This window comes from Tachysurus vachellii, chromosome 5, assembly GCF_030014155.1.
Source record: "Tachysurus vachellii isolate PV-2020 chromosome 5, HZAU_Pvac_v1, whole genome shotgun sequence".
NCBI classification, from domain to species: domain Eukaryota; kingdom Metazoa; phylum Chordata; class Actinopteri; order Siluriformes; family Bagridae; genus Tachysurus; species Tachysurus vachellii.
Genome location: NC_083464.1, coordinates 20583638 through 20598639, shown reverse-complemented (window position 1 = coordinate 20598639; position 15002 = coordinate 20583638). Strand labels below are relative to the sequence as shown.

General features: G+C 38.2%; 1 protein-coding gene across 1 annotated transcript; it reads left to right on the top strand.

Moving 5' to 3' along the window:
• Positions 1-223: 223 nt before the first annotated feature.
• LOC132845925 (tetratricopeptide repeat protein 24) lies at positions 224-11496 on the top strand. The gene is made up of 14 exons (XM_060870334.1): positions 224-381; positions 769-1015; positions 1142-1435; positions 2025-2226; positions 4137-4343; positions 6151-6279; positions 6399-6520; positions 6914-6991; positions 7087-7145; positions 7278-7363; positions 8859-8976; positions 10344-10429; positions 10551-10599; positions 10684-11496. The coding sequence occupies exons 2-14, from the start codon at positions 806-808 to the stop codon at positions 10793-10795; spliced, it is 1752 nt and encodes a 583-aa protein (XP_060726317.1). The 5' UTR covers positions 224-381; positions 769-805; the 3' UTR covers positions 10796-11496.
• Positions 11497-15002: the final 3506 nt, after the last annotated feature.

Sequence of the window (15002 nt, the reverse complement as noted above, 5' to 3'; positions counted from 1 at the left end):
TTACGTTTATTTCATATTCTTTTTTCCGAATTGACTAGAGTGAATTTTGAAAATAAATAAACAAATAAACAAATTTATCCATATCAAACAAACAAACCTCTTGTGCGCTTGGTGTTTATTTCACGGGATAAAAGACAATCTGGAAATTGTATCACCATGGCAACAGAGTCCAACATCTCGTGGTCACAGGCAGACGTCATCACTCCGCACCTGTCACCTGCCACCTGTCAGCTGTGTCACCTAGTGTATTAGCAATCGTGTAATTTCCTAGATGACCGCCTAGAACATACATATATCTATATATTTTTTTAGTAGGTGATATTCTCATGCTAACTGCTTCTTCTGAAGATTTTATTAAACATAGCTCCATTTCCCAGAAGAGTAAGTGGACCAGTAACGTCATACTGTTGCTAGTTGGCTAAATGTGCCAGTTAACTGGAGGGTGCATGTAAAATGGGTTAATGTAATAGGTAGAGTTGACTGATTATATACAGCTTACTTAGTAGTCACAGAGGTGAACTAAAGAGCTGTTTTACATTGGAAATCATAGACAGTAATGACCGGTTTGCGTGAGAAGGGGTGTATTGTGCTGATACTTAAGACTGGTAATAAAACATTCATTAGTGAAGCGTGAATCAACAACAGTATCTGTGACTTAGCATCATTAGGAGTTTAAGTATTGTACTCTACCTGTACATCCTTACGGCACTAGGATAAGCTTCCTTCTGCACAAAATTATTCATTCCGTTCTTTCTATTTTTCTTTTAGCTACACACCAGCACATGACTTTAATTTGTTTCCTGTCATGGCCTCTGATGGTTCACCGTCCCAAGATCCTCAGAAGAAGAAAAAGAAGACAAGCAGAAAGGGGAAGGGTGAAGACGTAAAGGACGCAGAGGTCCAGGTGGAGGTTCAACTAGAGAGACTTACAGCATGTGGACATAAAGCTCTACAGCAAGGAGACAGATTGAAGGCTCTTGAATGCTTCAAAAAGGCTTTCAAAGCTGCTGTGAATGTAAGGAACGTGTTCAGTGATTAATGTATCCACTAAGGATGATTTATTTCCATCTTCTACCATGTTTATGGTTTATAATCTATCCCTGTGTGTCACTTAAAAAAATTCTTATTCCCCCTTTCTCAGCTCAACAAGGCAAAAGTACAACGGGCTTGTGCTTTTAACCTTGGAGCAGCATATGTGGAGGCAGGTAAGCCCCAGAAAGGCCTTGATTTTCTGTCTCAAGCTGAGACAAGTGAGAAAGGTGAGCGTGTGGCAGATCTGCAGTTTAATCTAGCAGCAGCACATGAGGCTCTGGACGACCATTTACAAGCTGTCAGGTATTACCAACAAGCTGCACACCTTTATCGCTCACAAGGAGATGGGAGCAGTGAAGGAGATACTTGCATTAGACTGGCCCACTGTCACCTGCGCAGAAAGGTCAGTGTCTCTGTAAGACTAAGCGTAAGCATATTAGAGTGGGAATTTGTCATTTTTATCTGTAGATTTCAAAAAATTATACACAAATAACCTATAATTCTCATATATTTACAAAATTACCATAGCTATTTTAATCTGTGGCTTGCCCACTATACTACCAACTACTACTATTCTATTATGACAAAAAGTGCCAATGTGTTCAGATTAGTGCAGTTATTTAGGGTGCTTTCACATCTTGTCTGTTTTCTCAAATCTGTACCAGATTGACTGAATTGAAATGAACTATAGACAAAATACAAAACAACCAAACAACATAGATATGAAAGTGCCCTGAGTTTCAGCAGAATAGGTGAAGAGATCTATTAGGACTGCAGGCAGCACTGAGCTGTAAAATAACAGTTTGCTCCTTTAATACATTTGAACATATGTAAAGTCTTTGCTTTTATATTCTAGTGGTTATAGCTTGTATGTTTCATGGTTTGAAGTCATTATGTGCCAAATGTTTAATTATGATTTGTTCTTCACATTCCATGCAGTGTACAGTTCATAACATTATCAGTGAATTGCTCAGACATATGTCCTGTTGTAGGAGTGGACTGATGTGGCAGAGAATTACCTGCGTGCTGCAGAAAGTTATAAGGTGGCAGGGAAGATGGCCTCTGCTGCTGTGGCCCTGAAGGATGCGGGGAATCATATGCTGAAATGCGACTGCTTCTCAGCAGATGATGTCATTAGTGTTCTCACAGATTGCTTGGAGCTGAGTGCCAAAATCACAGAACCAGAGACACTAGGTGAAGTATAAGCATCTGTACATTAGTAGTAATATCCTGTTATCTTAAGAATGGAATATACACTCCTGAACAAAATCTTAAGAAATCCGGGGAAACATTAGAAGTATTTGTATTTTGCGCTGGTGGATCATAACCAGGTTGTAAGAACTGCTTCAAAATGCCAAAAGAAGAAACAGGAGCAAGATACAAAAAGTATAGAGTAGGCAATTTATTTAAAACTGCATTTAAATTTAAACAGGCTGTTCATCGGCTGATCAAAAGTTTAGGACCATAACCCTAAAAAGTTCAAATTTGCACAGATATATGTCGTTGTCCTTCAGGCAGTCACACTGTCATCATCTCCTGATGGCGAAGGCAAAAAGGCTTTCTGTCTTTCAGATTGTCAGGGTTGGTGAGCCGCACAAGCAAGGGCTCTTGCAGTGAGCCATCGCTGCCGAGGTTGGATTCACTAAGACAGTCATTTTAAATTTCTTACAAGATCCTGAGAGTTGGACCCAAAAAATTTTCATCTGCATTGAGCCGGAGGATCCGACGGGCTGTCTGTAAAGACACAGGCCGATCCTCGACCCAAATTAAGGCCATTACTGATGCTGACTGCAGCCCAATAACTATAAGACGGTATCTGCGACAGAAGGGCTTAAAGAACAAAAAATGTCTTCAAAGGCCACGTCTCCTCCCACACTACAAACTTGCTTGTTTGGAATTTGCAAGGGAGCACCAAACATGGGACGTTTAAAGGCGGAGGAAAGTTTTATTCTCTAACAAGAAAAGAATTTAACCTGGATGGTCCTGATGGCATAAAAGGTTACTTGCATGACAAGGAAATCCCACTGGAGATGTTTTCTATCCTGCACAGTGGAGGAGGCTCTATCATGATCTGGGGTGCTTTTTCTTTCAATGAGAAAATGGAGCTTAAGGTTGTGCAGGGGCATCAAACGGCAGCTGGCTATGTGGACATGGTGCAGCAGGCACTCCTCTTGACTAAGGGCCCTCGACCTTGTGGTAATTTACAGGGTCTTTCAACATGACAATGCTGCTATTCACAATGCCTGCCTGATGAAGGACTTCTTCCAGGACAATTACTTCACACGTTTGGACCATCCTGCGTGTTCCCCTGATCTAAATCCCCCTGAGAATGTTTGGGATGGATGGAAACAGAAGTTTAAAAAAACTGACACCAGTTCCAGACTGTGGATGCCCTTCATGAAGCCATCTTCACCACATAGAGCAACGTTCCCACCAGTCTCCTGGAATCAGGAATCAAGCAACAGAAGACATGATGATTCCTCTGTCAATCACAGAGACACTAGTCAATTGTGAACAAAAGAGGGCACATAGCAGTTTCTGATTCAGAGCCCAGATTTCCACGACCATTTTCTCGTACACGCAAAGTCAAGAGGATGCTGCTGTTGTTGAAAGTGCTGTTTTTAACTGTTATAATGTGGATGTGCAACTGTATGTATTGTGAACGATTGTTTGAAGTGATCAACAAGAATGGTGGGGCTACTTACTACTGAGACCTTTTTTGACACTTTTATTTCTGTTTTGGGGTTCTTTTAAGGTTATGGTCTTAAACTTTTGATCAGCTGATGAACAGCCTGTTTGAATTTAAATGCATTTTAATAAAGTGCTTACTCTCTACTTTTTGTTTTTTGTTCCTGTTTATTCTTTTGACATTTTGAATCGGTACTTACAACCTGGTTAGGATCCACCTGCACAAACTTCAAATACTTGTAATGTTTCCCAAGTATTAAGATTTGTTCAGGACCGTATTGTGTCTTAATTAACCTCAGCCGCTGTAAAGATTAGTGGCTTTTGGGGGTAAAATCTTTTCTACACTGAGCAGTGAGACAGAAAGTAGGTGAAGCCTTGTATAATATTTATCCTGATTGTTATTGAATGTTTTTCAGGCAAGCTATATAACTCAGTGGGGTTGAGTTTCTCTCAACTGAAGCTCTTTACTGAGGCTGCTGAGTGCTATGAGCTGGCTTTGCCTCTGGTCTGCTCAACTCCACGCAGGCTAGCTGTGGTCATGCAGAATCTGGGCGCGGTCCACAATTCCCTGGCACAATTCAGGAAAGCGCTGGAATACCACAGGGAAGCAGCTGCACTGCACGGTTAGCAAACCACCGAGCCAAGTTGCTCAGATGCTCAGGCATTTGCTCAGCAGTGGATATGCAGTATATTATTTATACATAATATACACAGTACACACAAAGCACAAATTCATAAAAAACGTAATGCAATTTGGGCTGTTAAACTCTGAATGATATTTTCCTAGCAATCGATGGCAAAAATCCTTTTAGATGTTCCACATGCTCTTTTCACTTCCTGATGTAATTCCTTCAACGTACACTCTTCCTCCACTTTTGTTGAAATGGCCATGGTCACCATTGTGTAATCTGATTAATATCTACACAGATTATTTTTACATAACATATCCATATATAATATCTATAGTTGTATAATTGCATTTCAAAAATAGCAACGTATGTGTCTAAAAAGTGCTAGATGATGTGGGATGTTGACTGATCTGTTCATTAATCACTTATGAGGAGAGCTGTGAAGTAGGTGGATAAGTTCACCTTTTTTAGTAGTGAAGTTAAAAGATTAGTAGAAAGGCAGAAGGTAAAGCAAGGAGCCAGAATGTACTTTGTTCATCTGGAAATATTTTAGACTAGATCAAGCCGATTCTGCAGACATCTGCACATTGTAGAGACTTTATCCAGGCTTGGGATTGGCGCTGAGAGTGCACAGGCTTGTGCAACCCCCCATGTCTGTGTTGGTTCCCTGCTTAGGAATTGAACCCTGGCATTGCAGGGGATCCTTATACTGTACACAGGATCCATAAAGTCTTTTGCAGCTCCCACATAGCACAGTAGAAGCATGATGATTCTTCTGTCAATTACAATGACACTAGGCAATTGTGATCAAAAGAGGGCACATTTTCTGATCCAGAACCCCAGATTTCTGTGACCTCTTTCTTATGCACTCAAAGTAACAAGGATGATGTTATTGAAAGTGCTGTTTCTAACTGTTATAAAGTGGATATGCAACTGTATGTATAATGTGAATTGGTCATTATAATCCAGATGGTCATGTGACCAGCTTCCTTTTTAGTGTAGTTTATATAGAAGATGCAGGTTGGGACCTCTAGTGTTTAGATAGAGCAATTGTATTGCATACATAACTAATGGAATGCGAATATTGCACAGTTTATCAGTTTTGCATGCATTGTCCCACAATGTATCGTACACTTAATATTATAGCTTTGTATATTTTAATGCATGTTTATATTTCTGTAAAGCTGTTTTCAGACAACATCCATTGTTAAAAGTGCAACTGAATTGAATTGAATTAATATTAAATCCCAAAAAAATGCTTTCAATCACTAAACTACAACATTAAGCAGCCCTACTTTCAGTATCCAGTTTCAGTTCTAGTAAGTATAATTATTTCTCCTGTATTGTCTCTAAATTCCTGTAGTATAATTTCATCTCCCTCTCAGGGGCAGTAAGAAAAAGCTTATACCAGCATCTTTCTCTCTCCCTGTGCATTTTTTACTCTGTGTGTCTCCTCCCTCAAATGCATTGGCTGCTTTTATATCTGACCATGTGCTGACATTGCTGTATATGGGGTTTGAAGTTCCACTGCTGTGATTTAATGCCCCATTTATTTATGCTAGTTACACAGAGGAGATACAAATATTCACAACCTGTAATTTAGGTTTTGCGTGATTCAGTACCTGTGCTGGTGTTGTTTGATGATTGTTCTTTGCTTGTGCTCATGTCTTATGAATGTGTTTCATTGGACAACACTAATGAACTATAGCCAGAACAGAACAGATGACTCATAGACCTGAAGGTTATAGCAAAGCTTCCACTATTTATCCTGCTCATTATATTTCTCCCGCTGTCTCGGTAGGGTCACTGGGTAGCCGTCGGGCTCAGGGCTGCTGCTTCTGTAACCTGGCTTACGCACTCAGCGAACTGGGGGAACTGGAGGAGGCGGGAGAGAGCTACCTACATGCTCAACAAGCTTTCAAAGACAGCAGTACTTACCTCAATGCCTGAATATATCCACACAAACTGTGATGCTTCAGTGGCAAACTGTTAGAAAATTTGTCAATTACTCTATTAAGTGCTTATTTCCTGTATCTCTCTCTCCCATAGATGATTCCTCAGGGCACTGGCAAGCATGTGAAGGTCTGGGTGGAATCAAATTGAGACTGAGAGACCCAGACAAAGCCATTTTTTACTATAAGCAGGCACTAGTGCTACTCTCCAAGTGCAAGGTAAAAGGTTTGATCCCAAACCGGTTCATTAGGCTAAAATACTCTCAATTTAATTAATGCAGTTGCCAATTTGGACAGCTAGTAGTCAACTCAAGGGCACACGGACCTGCGAGCTGTCAGATGTGTGGCTAAACATTTCAAAATGTTGAAGTAAATAAATTCCTCAAAGACACATTATAGAAGAAATAATGACAAAGGTATCTATGAGAGAATGCAGAGCAAAATAAGTGAAAAAGAAAAATACACGTATCACAGTTTGTGCAATCAAAACCGAGCTGAGAGAATTCTCATTACAGTCCACATTGTTCTTCTGTACAGTTGTTGATTTATTAAATGCCCATTGATTAGTGTGTGTCATAGGTGTCACTGACCACATCACTGTCTTCCTTCCAGGATGTCTCTAGCTCTGTGCAGGAAAGCCTCGTCAACAAGCTAAGTGAGGCTTTACAGATGAAACTGGCCATTCAGCAGGTAAAACTCCTGATTTTATCATTCTAAGCTGTGTGAATGTGTTTATTTAATCAAAATACTGCAGAAATTTCATTGTATTGTAATATTCCACACAGAAAGTTCCCCCTGTAATGCAAACTATCAAGGAGAGAAACTTGAACAGGCAACACCTCCGGTAATAATGCGCACCACTGACAATACTGTATCATTTCCAAAGCCTGTGTCTCTGTAATCACTTTTCTAACGTTAACTGATTTCTGACAAAAGAGCCAAATCCCATTGGTTCCCTGTAATTGCTCTTATGTAGAATAGCTCAGAGGAGGAACGCTGAGGAAGTGATGGCTGAGCAGAGAAGAAAAGAGCCACTGAACAGTCACAGAGTAGAAGATAAAGGTAAGATGTGATACTTTGTGATACGTACAGTTCAATTATCAGTATCAATCTTTTGTATTTGTGTAGTGTTTTCATAAAGAAGTTCCACAAAGCAGCAGGACAGAAATCTTAGTGTGGATTTAAATGTCTTCATGTTAAGAAATCCTGGGAGGAACCTGAGAGTTTTAGACTTTAGACTAGTATTTACTAGCCTGTGACCTTGTAAACCAGTGAATACGTGAACATGTATTCATGTATTGATAGAAACTTCAAAATCACTTCTGTAAGTTGGTTTAGATAACATTGCCTCCCAAATGCCATGCATGGAAATGTACACCAGATTCTAAAGGAAAGCTTCCTCATCTAGGTGACATTTCGGTTTATAGCTGTGAGTAAAGGCAAAGTGTGCTGAAAGGATGCAACATCTTAAAGAAATATCATATAAACACAGACTACTTGACAAAGGCAGCATGTAACACTCAGCAAGATTGGAGTAATACATAAATACTGTCATTAATAAAAAGAGTTGTTAGTGGGAAGGACAGACTTTTCTGAATATTACACTGATACTGATGTATAGTTCACTTTACTCTCTAGTAATGTGGTGCAGCTCAATCAGCTCAGTAGTCAGGGCAGTCGACGTCATCTACAAATGTAATGTTAGTGTAGATCTCAAATGGCTACTTGCATTAATTTGCTTACTTTTTTTTACTTTGACATTCTTTATACCCTTTTTAATTCTACTTTTGAGTGTTTCGTGATTTTACATTTACATTTCTGGCATTTAGCAGATACCCTTATGGAGAGGGACTTATATTTTATTAAAATTTTTATACAACTGAGCAATTGAGGGTTAGGGGCCTTGCTCAGGGGCCCAGCAGTGGCAGCTTGGTGGACATGGGATTCAAACTCATGACCTTCCATTCAAGTCAGTAAGTACTCCAACACCTTAACCACTGAGTCACCACATACAACATTAAAAAAAATCCTGTCTACAAGACAGAAATTGTTTTTCATTTTAATGTCCTTAAAACAACATAAAAATAATGTCAAAGATTTGTCCTGTCTGTTCTTGATAAATAACAGTGGTGACATTTTACAACAGGAGTAATGCAAGTCATCAGTGTCCCAGTGTGTAGTGAGCCAGGGTCCTTACTAGTTCCCAAACTTGTGTACACAATATACATATTCACCTAGGAGCTAGATAGGAGCTAGGAAGCTGATTGAGATGCCCATATTGAGAAACATGCATGTGCAGTATCTGTAGTTACCTGAACAAATCTGTTTTTCATGGTGGAGCCAGAAACGTCACACTGCTTATGCAGTCTGTATCAGATTGTAACAACTATTTCAAATCCATGTCCTTGTCCTTGAGCCTGCACTTGTAGTACTGCAAATACAGTAACTGTCCCTAGCGTTGTTAAGATTGTTGCTAATATGTTAATTTAATAAAACAGATTTTACCAGTAAGGAACATTGGTATAACTCCACATTTGTGCTGAATTATGCTTAACAGAATTGAAAACTACAGAAACAAGTTCACAGAGGAAACCTCATGGTGACATGATAATATCATCAAGAGCAACACAAACAGAGCGTCCTGATTATACGAATGCACTACCAGAAGCCAACAGGTAGACATATACCCTGATGTTATAGGTATATATACAGTACTGGAGATTTCTGTCCCATTTTGTCACCTGAGATCTGTCATTTTATTATTTCTATAATTATTTTTATTGTTCAGGCATGTTATTGGCCCTTTGGTTTCTCTTCAGTTTAGCTCTGAATGACTAAGTGTGTGTGTGTGTGTGTGTGTGTGTGTGTGTGTGTGTAATAGACTGATGTCCCACCCAGGATGTATTGATTTAGCAAAAATCACAATTGATTTCCTTTTGCTTCTGGCTTTTATTGACTTCAGTGATAACTTAATTATTTACAGAACTGATTAAGTAAAGATTCCTCCAGTAACTGTTGTTTTTTTTCAATAGTGTCAGATAAATGTGTATTTTATTAAATTGTGGTGACTTAATTTAAGTTCCGCCAGCTGCTGAACATGCTTTTAAACTTTTTGATCAAATGTTCAGTATAGTTATTTCATCCTTATGTTTATACAAAATAAGGATTTGTTTATTTATTTAGAATTGAAACTTTTCTTATATGTATATTTTAAAATGAAGCATGAATTAAACCTGAACTGTACTGGCTTAGCTATAGATCAAATTCATATAACTACCTACAGGTAGGAAGTGGTTCGGTTTTCTGTTTTAATTAAAAAACAAAACAAAAAAACGCAATGCTACAGTTGAAACAGTTGATTATATTTTATGTTTTGTCATATGTTTCTCGAATTCACTTTTCTTCTCACTATCAAAAAAAACCCAGCATATCAAGTATTAGTGTGACATAATGGCTTTTCCATCTTATTTAGATCTTTCTGAAGGTTCATGCTGAATAAATGCTGTCCCGGGACTAGTGAGTGGAAGGGACTTGACATAATGCATTCTAATTACCTGGCCATGCAATAGTGCTATTTTTTACGATGACTCTTTTCTAATCATTATTCCTTTCTGTTTATTCCCCCATAACTTACAGCTACCAGCACAAATGTGTATTTCAGAGTCATTTGTACCTCCAATATCACTGAAGAACTGTGTGTATGATTCTGGATTACTAATGAATTCAGAATACTCAGACATCAGAGGAAAGCTGCTAATGTGTCTATATTTGGGGAAACTTACATAGACTCCTGGGCTCCATATGTTTAACTTTGGGGTGCAGCATTTCCTCCATAGGGACTGATACGATACAAAGCTGCAAAGCATACAATGATGCTCTTCCAGCAGAAGTGATATTTCAGACATGTTTTTTCAGCCCACCACTCGCTGTGCTGCTTCCATAGAATATCAATTGAATTTTTTGAATTTTATTCACTGTGTGATTGTGTGGTTTATTAAGGTTCAATATTGATGTTAAAATGTAAATGTCTTATCCACGGCAGGAATCTGAATAATACATATGAGAAACCTTGTCTGGAATATAATAATCCCACAGACTCCCATTTAGGAGATATCATCTCACAACAGGGTAGGTATACACATACTCTAATATCAGTTCAAAGCTTATTATTTATAAGATGTTACTAATTGCCTTTTAAATTTGCACTGATTATGCTGTTTGTATATAAAAAGTGTATATCTTACCACAGATGATGCCACGTGTGAAACCTCCAGGCAGAACCCACTGGAAATAACCAGGTAAGAGACTCCAGCTTAGTGAGTATATTTATGTAACCAGATGTTGATGGTGAAATCTGACTGATGACACCTGTCCATTTTTAGGGCAACCCCACTGGAGGAAAGCACTGAGGCATTACCTTCAGCACATCTTCACCGTGAGGAGTCCACATCCATACAAAGAACCATAAAGTCCAGATTTTGCATAGTCATGTGACTACAGCCAGGTCATATCTGTCTTTCGTCTTCCAGGGATTTTATAAGAACGGCTCCAGTTTCTTTTTCAAATATAAAACTGAAGTACATTCTTTCTGGTTGACCTGGAAAAAAACACAGGATACATGGTTTATTAGAAATACTGATTCAATCTACTGATGCCAAATGAAAATGTAATTTTCAAACATTATGTGTTATTATAAACGATCTGATGATTGCTCTTCTCACATAGTCTATGCATTTGTTTTCTTCCTCACTAATCTGCCACAATTGAGGAAGGCATAATATAAAAAAGAGACAGTAATATGGAACTTGAAATACTATCGCTGGATTATTGAATACAGCACTGCTTCCAAAGCTGATATTAATATTGTGTGAAATTCTTATTTTAGTTTGCTGAAGTCAGAGTTTATGTGCCAGCTCTACAGTAGGTCTGTGAAAATACAGCAGTCTGATGGTACAATAAGATACTAAGAGATTCTAAATTACTTATACTGTAAAAAATATACTGTATTTATACTGATAAGTTGAGGAATCTACAATTTAAAGAACAAACATAGTCATGGAGCACTTTATTAGGATCCCTGTACTAATACTGGGTAGAGTCTCACTTTGCTCTCAAACTGCCTGTCATGGCATGTATGCCACAGGATTCTTGAAACGTTCCTTTGAGATTCTGGTCCACATGATTGCATCACACAGTTCAAGCACAGGAGGCAGTTTAAGTGGGGTTATTGCTAATATTCAACTCAAAATTCTATTTAAAATATTCCATTTAATAAAGATTTGTTTATACCTCATTCAATTCTGTATTGTTTTACTCTTTGACCGATAGATGGAGCAAAACTTTTTTAAAATGAGGGAGGAAGGAGGGCCCCTTAGCAGAATTTTGCTTAGGGCCCCAGGGAGGTCAGGATCGGCTCTGCTTCTGCTTACCGGCTGTTTTTTCTTTATTGCACCATTCTGTATAAACTCTACAGACTCTGTTGTGTGTGAAAATCCCAGGGGATCAGCAGGTATAAAAATAATCAAACCAGCCTGTCTGTTATCAACAAGTATGCCATGGTCACTAAGATCACAGTTTTCCCCATTCTGATGGTGTGAACATTACCCAACGTTTCTGTCATGTATGATTTGATGCTTTGCACTGCACACACACAATTGGCTGATTTAGATAATTGCATGAATGAGTAACTATACAGTTATTTTTAATAAAGTACTCAGTGAGTGTACTTTTTAGATTTAAATCAGACAAAGCGTATTTATACACCGTGACACTCTAGACTAAGCTACAATTCGAGAATAAGTGAATAATTCATTACAACTTTCAGGGAATACTGTGTTTATCTTTTTCATAACCGATATTGTTGTTTTCACTGTTTGATGCAAAGATTAAAACATAAACCAGATTTGAGTTAACCAAAGGCTAAATTCTTTCCTTATATCATTCTAGCTATTCACAGTGTTATGTACAATCAAAGTTCCCCATGTCTGCTTAAGCAGATAAAAATTTTTTTATAGAGAATCGGGTACATTTTGCAAGATACAAGACACTGTATTTATTTCTTACTGTGGGTTGATATTGTCACAAATATCATGTTTGAACTATCCAAGCAAAAACCATCACAATGGACAATGTTTTTATCTTCCTAAAAGGGGTGGCTTGGAATTATATAGGAAGAACATATAAAGAGTAAAATACTTAGAATCATTTATGGAAACAAGAAAACTCCTTTATGTTGTAGCATTGTACATGGGGTCCTTAAAGGGGTCTCCAAAGGAACAATCTAAATAATATATTAGGGTTCTTGAAGTCACTCTAAACAGTGTAGATAGATAGATAGATAGATAGATAGATAGATAGATAGATAGATAGATAGATAGATGGATGTAAACATAGGTACAGCATGTAATATATAGGTATATATGTAAACATACTGTATGTACAGCATGTAATATATATAGGTATATATGTAGCGTACAGCATGTAATGTATATATAGGTATATATTATGTACAGCATGGCATGTACAGCATAGCATATTGGGACAGTATGGAAAACACAAATAAAAAAAGAAAGTAGTGATTTCTAAATTTACTTTGACTTGTATTTCATTGCAGACAATGTGAACACAAAATATTTCATGTTTTGTCTGGTCAGCTTAATTTCATTTGTAAATATACATCCTTTCCTGACATTCAGACCTGCAACACATTCCAAAAAAGGTTGGGACAGGAGCAGTTTAGGGCTAGTAATCAGGTAAATTGGTTAAATAATGATGTGATTTGAAACAGCTGATGTCAACAGGTGATTGTAATTATGATTTGGTATAAAAGCAGCATCCAAGAAAGGTCTAGTCCTTTAGGAGCAAAGATGGGCCGAGGATCACCAGTTTGCCAACAAATACATGAGAAAATTATTGAAATGTTTAAAAACAATGTTCCTCAAAGAAAGATGGGAAGACATTTGCTTATTTCACCTTCAACAGTGCATAAAATAATTAAAAGATTCAAGGAATGTGGAGGAATTTCAGTGCGTAAAGGACAAGGGCGCAAGCCTAAGCTGAACAACCGTGATCTCCGATCCCTCATCTATAAGCGAGATCACCACATGGGCTCAGGACTACTTTGGCAAACCTTTGTCAAGTACCACAATACGCAGTTACATCCACAAATGCCAGTTAAAACTGTACTGTGCCAAAAGGAAGCCCTATGTTAACAGTGTCCAGAAGCGCCGTCGACTGCTCTGGGCTCGGAGGCATCGGGGATGGACCATCACACAGTGGAAACATGTACTGTGGTCAGACGAGTCAGTATTTCAGGTATTTTTGGGGAGAAAAGGACCGTGCTCCGGACCAAAGAAGAAAAGGATCATCCAGACTGTTACCAGCAACAAGTCCAAAAGCCAGGGTCTGTCATGGTATGGGGTTGTCAGTGTCCTTGGCAAAGGTAACTTGCACTTCTGTGATGGCACCATTAATGCTGAAAAGTACATAGAGATTTTGGAGCACAATATGCTGCCTTCAAGAAGACATCATTTCCAGGGACGTCCATGCATATTTCAACAAGATAATGCAAAACCACAGTCTGCACACATTACAAATGAAGAGGATACAGGTACTTGACTGGCCTGCCTGCAGTCCCGACCCGTCTCCAGTAGAGAATGTGTGGCGCATTTTGAAGTGCAAAATGTGACAACGAAGACCCCGTACTGTTGCCCACCTTAAGACTTGTTTGCAGCAAGAATGGGACAAAATTACACATGAAACACTTCAACACGGTGTCTTCAGTCCCTAAACATCCTTTAAGTGTTGTGAAAAGGAATGGCAACATTACAAAGTGGTAAATGCTTTACTGTTCCAACTTTTTTTGAAATGTGTTGCAAGAACAAAAGTAGGAATTGTTTTTTTTTTTTTTTGGGAAAAAAAAACAATAAAAATCATGAGGAACACATTAATGTGCTGTTGTATTGTCTGCAATGAAATACAAGTCAAAGTAAATTTAGAAATCACTACTTACTTTTTTATTTGTGTTTTCCATACTGTCCCAACCTTTTCTGATTTGGGGTTATATAAGTATATATGTAAATATATATATAGCATGATGTGTGTGTGTGTGTGTATGTGTGTATATATATAGAGAGAGATACACTTAAATAAAATAGTGCAGGTGCATGTAAAGCACAATATGTGTAGAGAATGAGGAGTATAAAAAATACAATATGAATATGTACATTGTATGTATAATTGTACAGAAGTTATATACAGTATCTAGCAGTGTAGTGTAGAGTTCAGTAGTGTGATGGTGGATGGAAAAAGTATAAAGGTAGATAGCCTAATAACGACATTGTGTTATAACATAGAAAAGTCTAAAGTTTTCTCTCTCCCCCTTGTCAAGGCACTTCATTGGGTAATAGAGTTCTCATCTGCTACGTATACAACTAATAATAATGATAATAGTGTACCTTATAACATTGCCACGAGTCTGCGATATTTATTGATCAGTTGATTATTAGCCTTCAGTAGTCTTGGTGACAAGTGAATTCGGCTCAGCTACGCACGGACTTTTATCCAACGCAGTGAGCAGTGTGTTTTGATTTTAAGGTGTGAGCAGGTCACAGTGAGGAGTTCGGGTTCTGCGTCATGACGCAGTGATGTGGCGACGCTTTCACATCGTCGCGTGCAGCTTTCACCGGATACCGGACTGAAC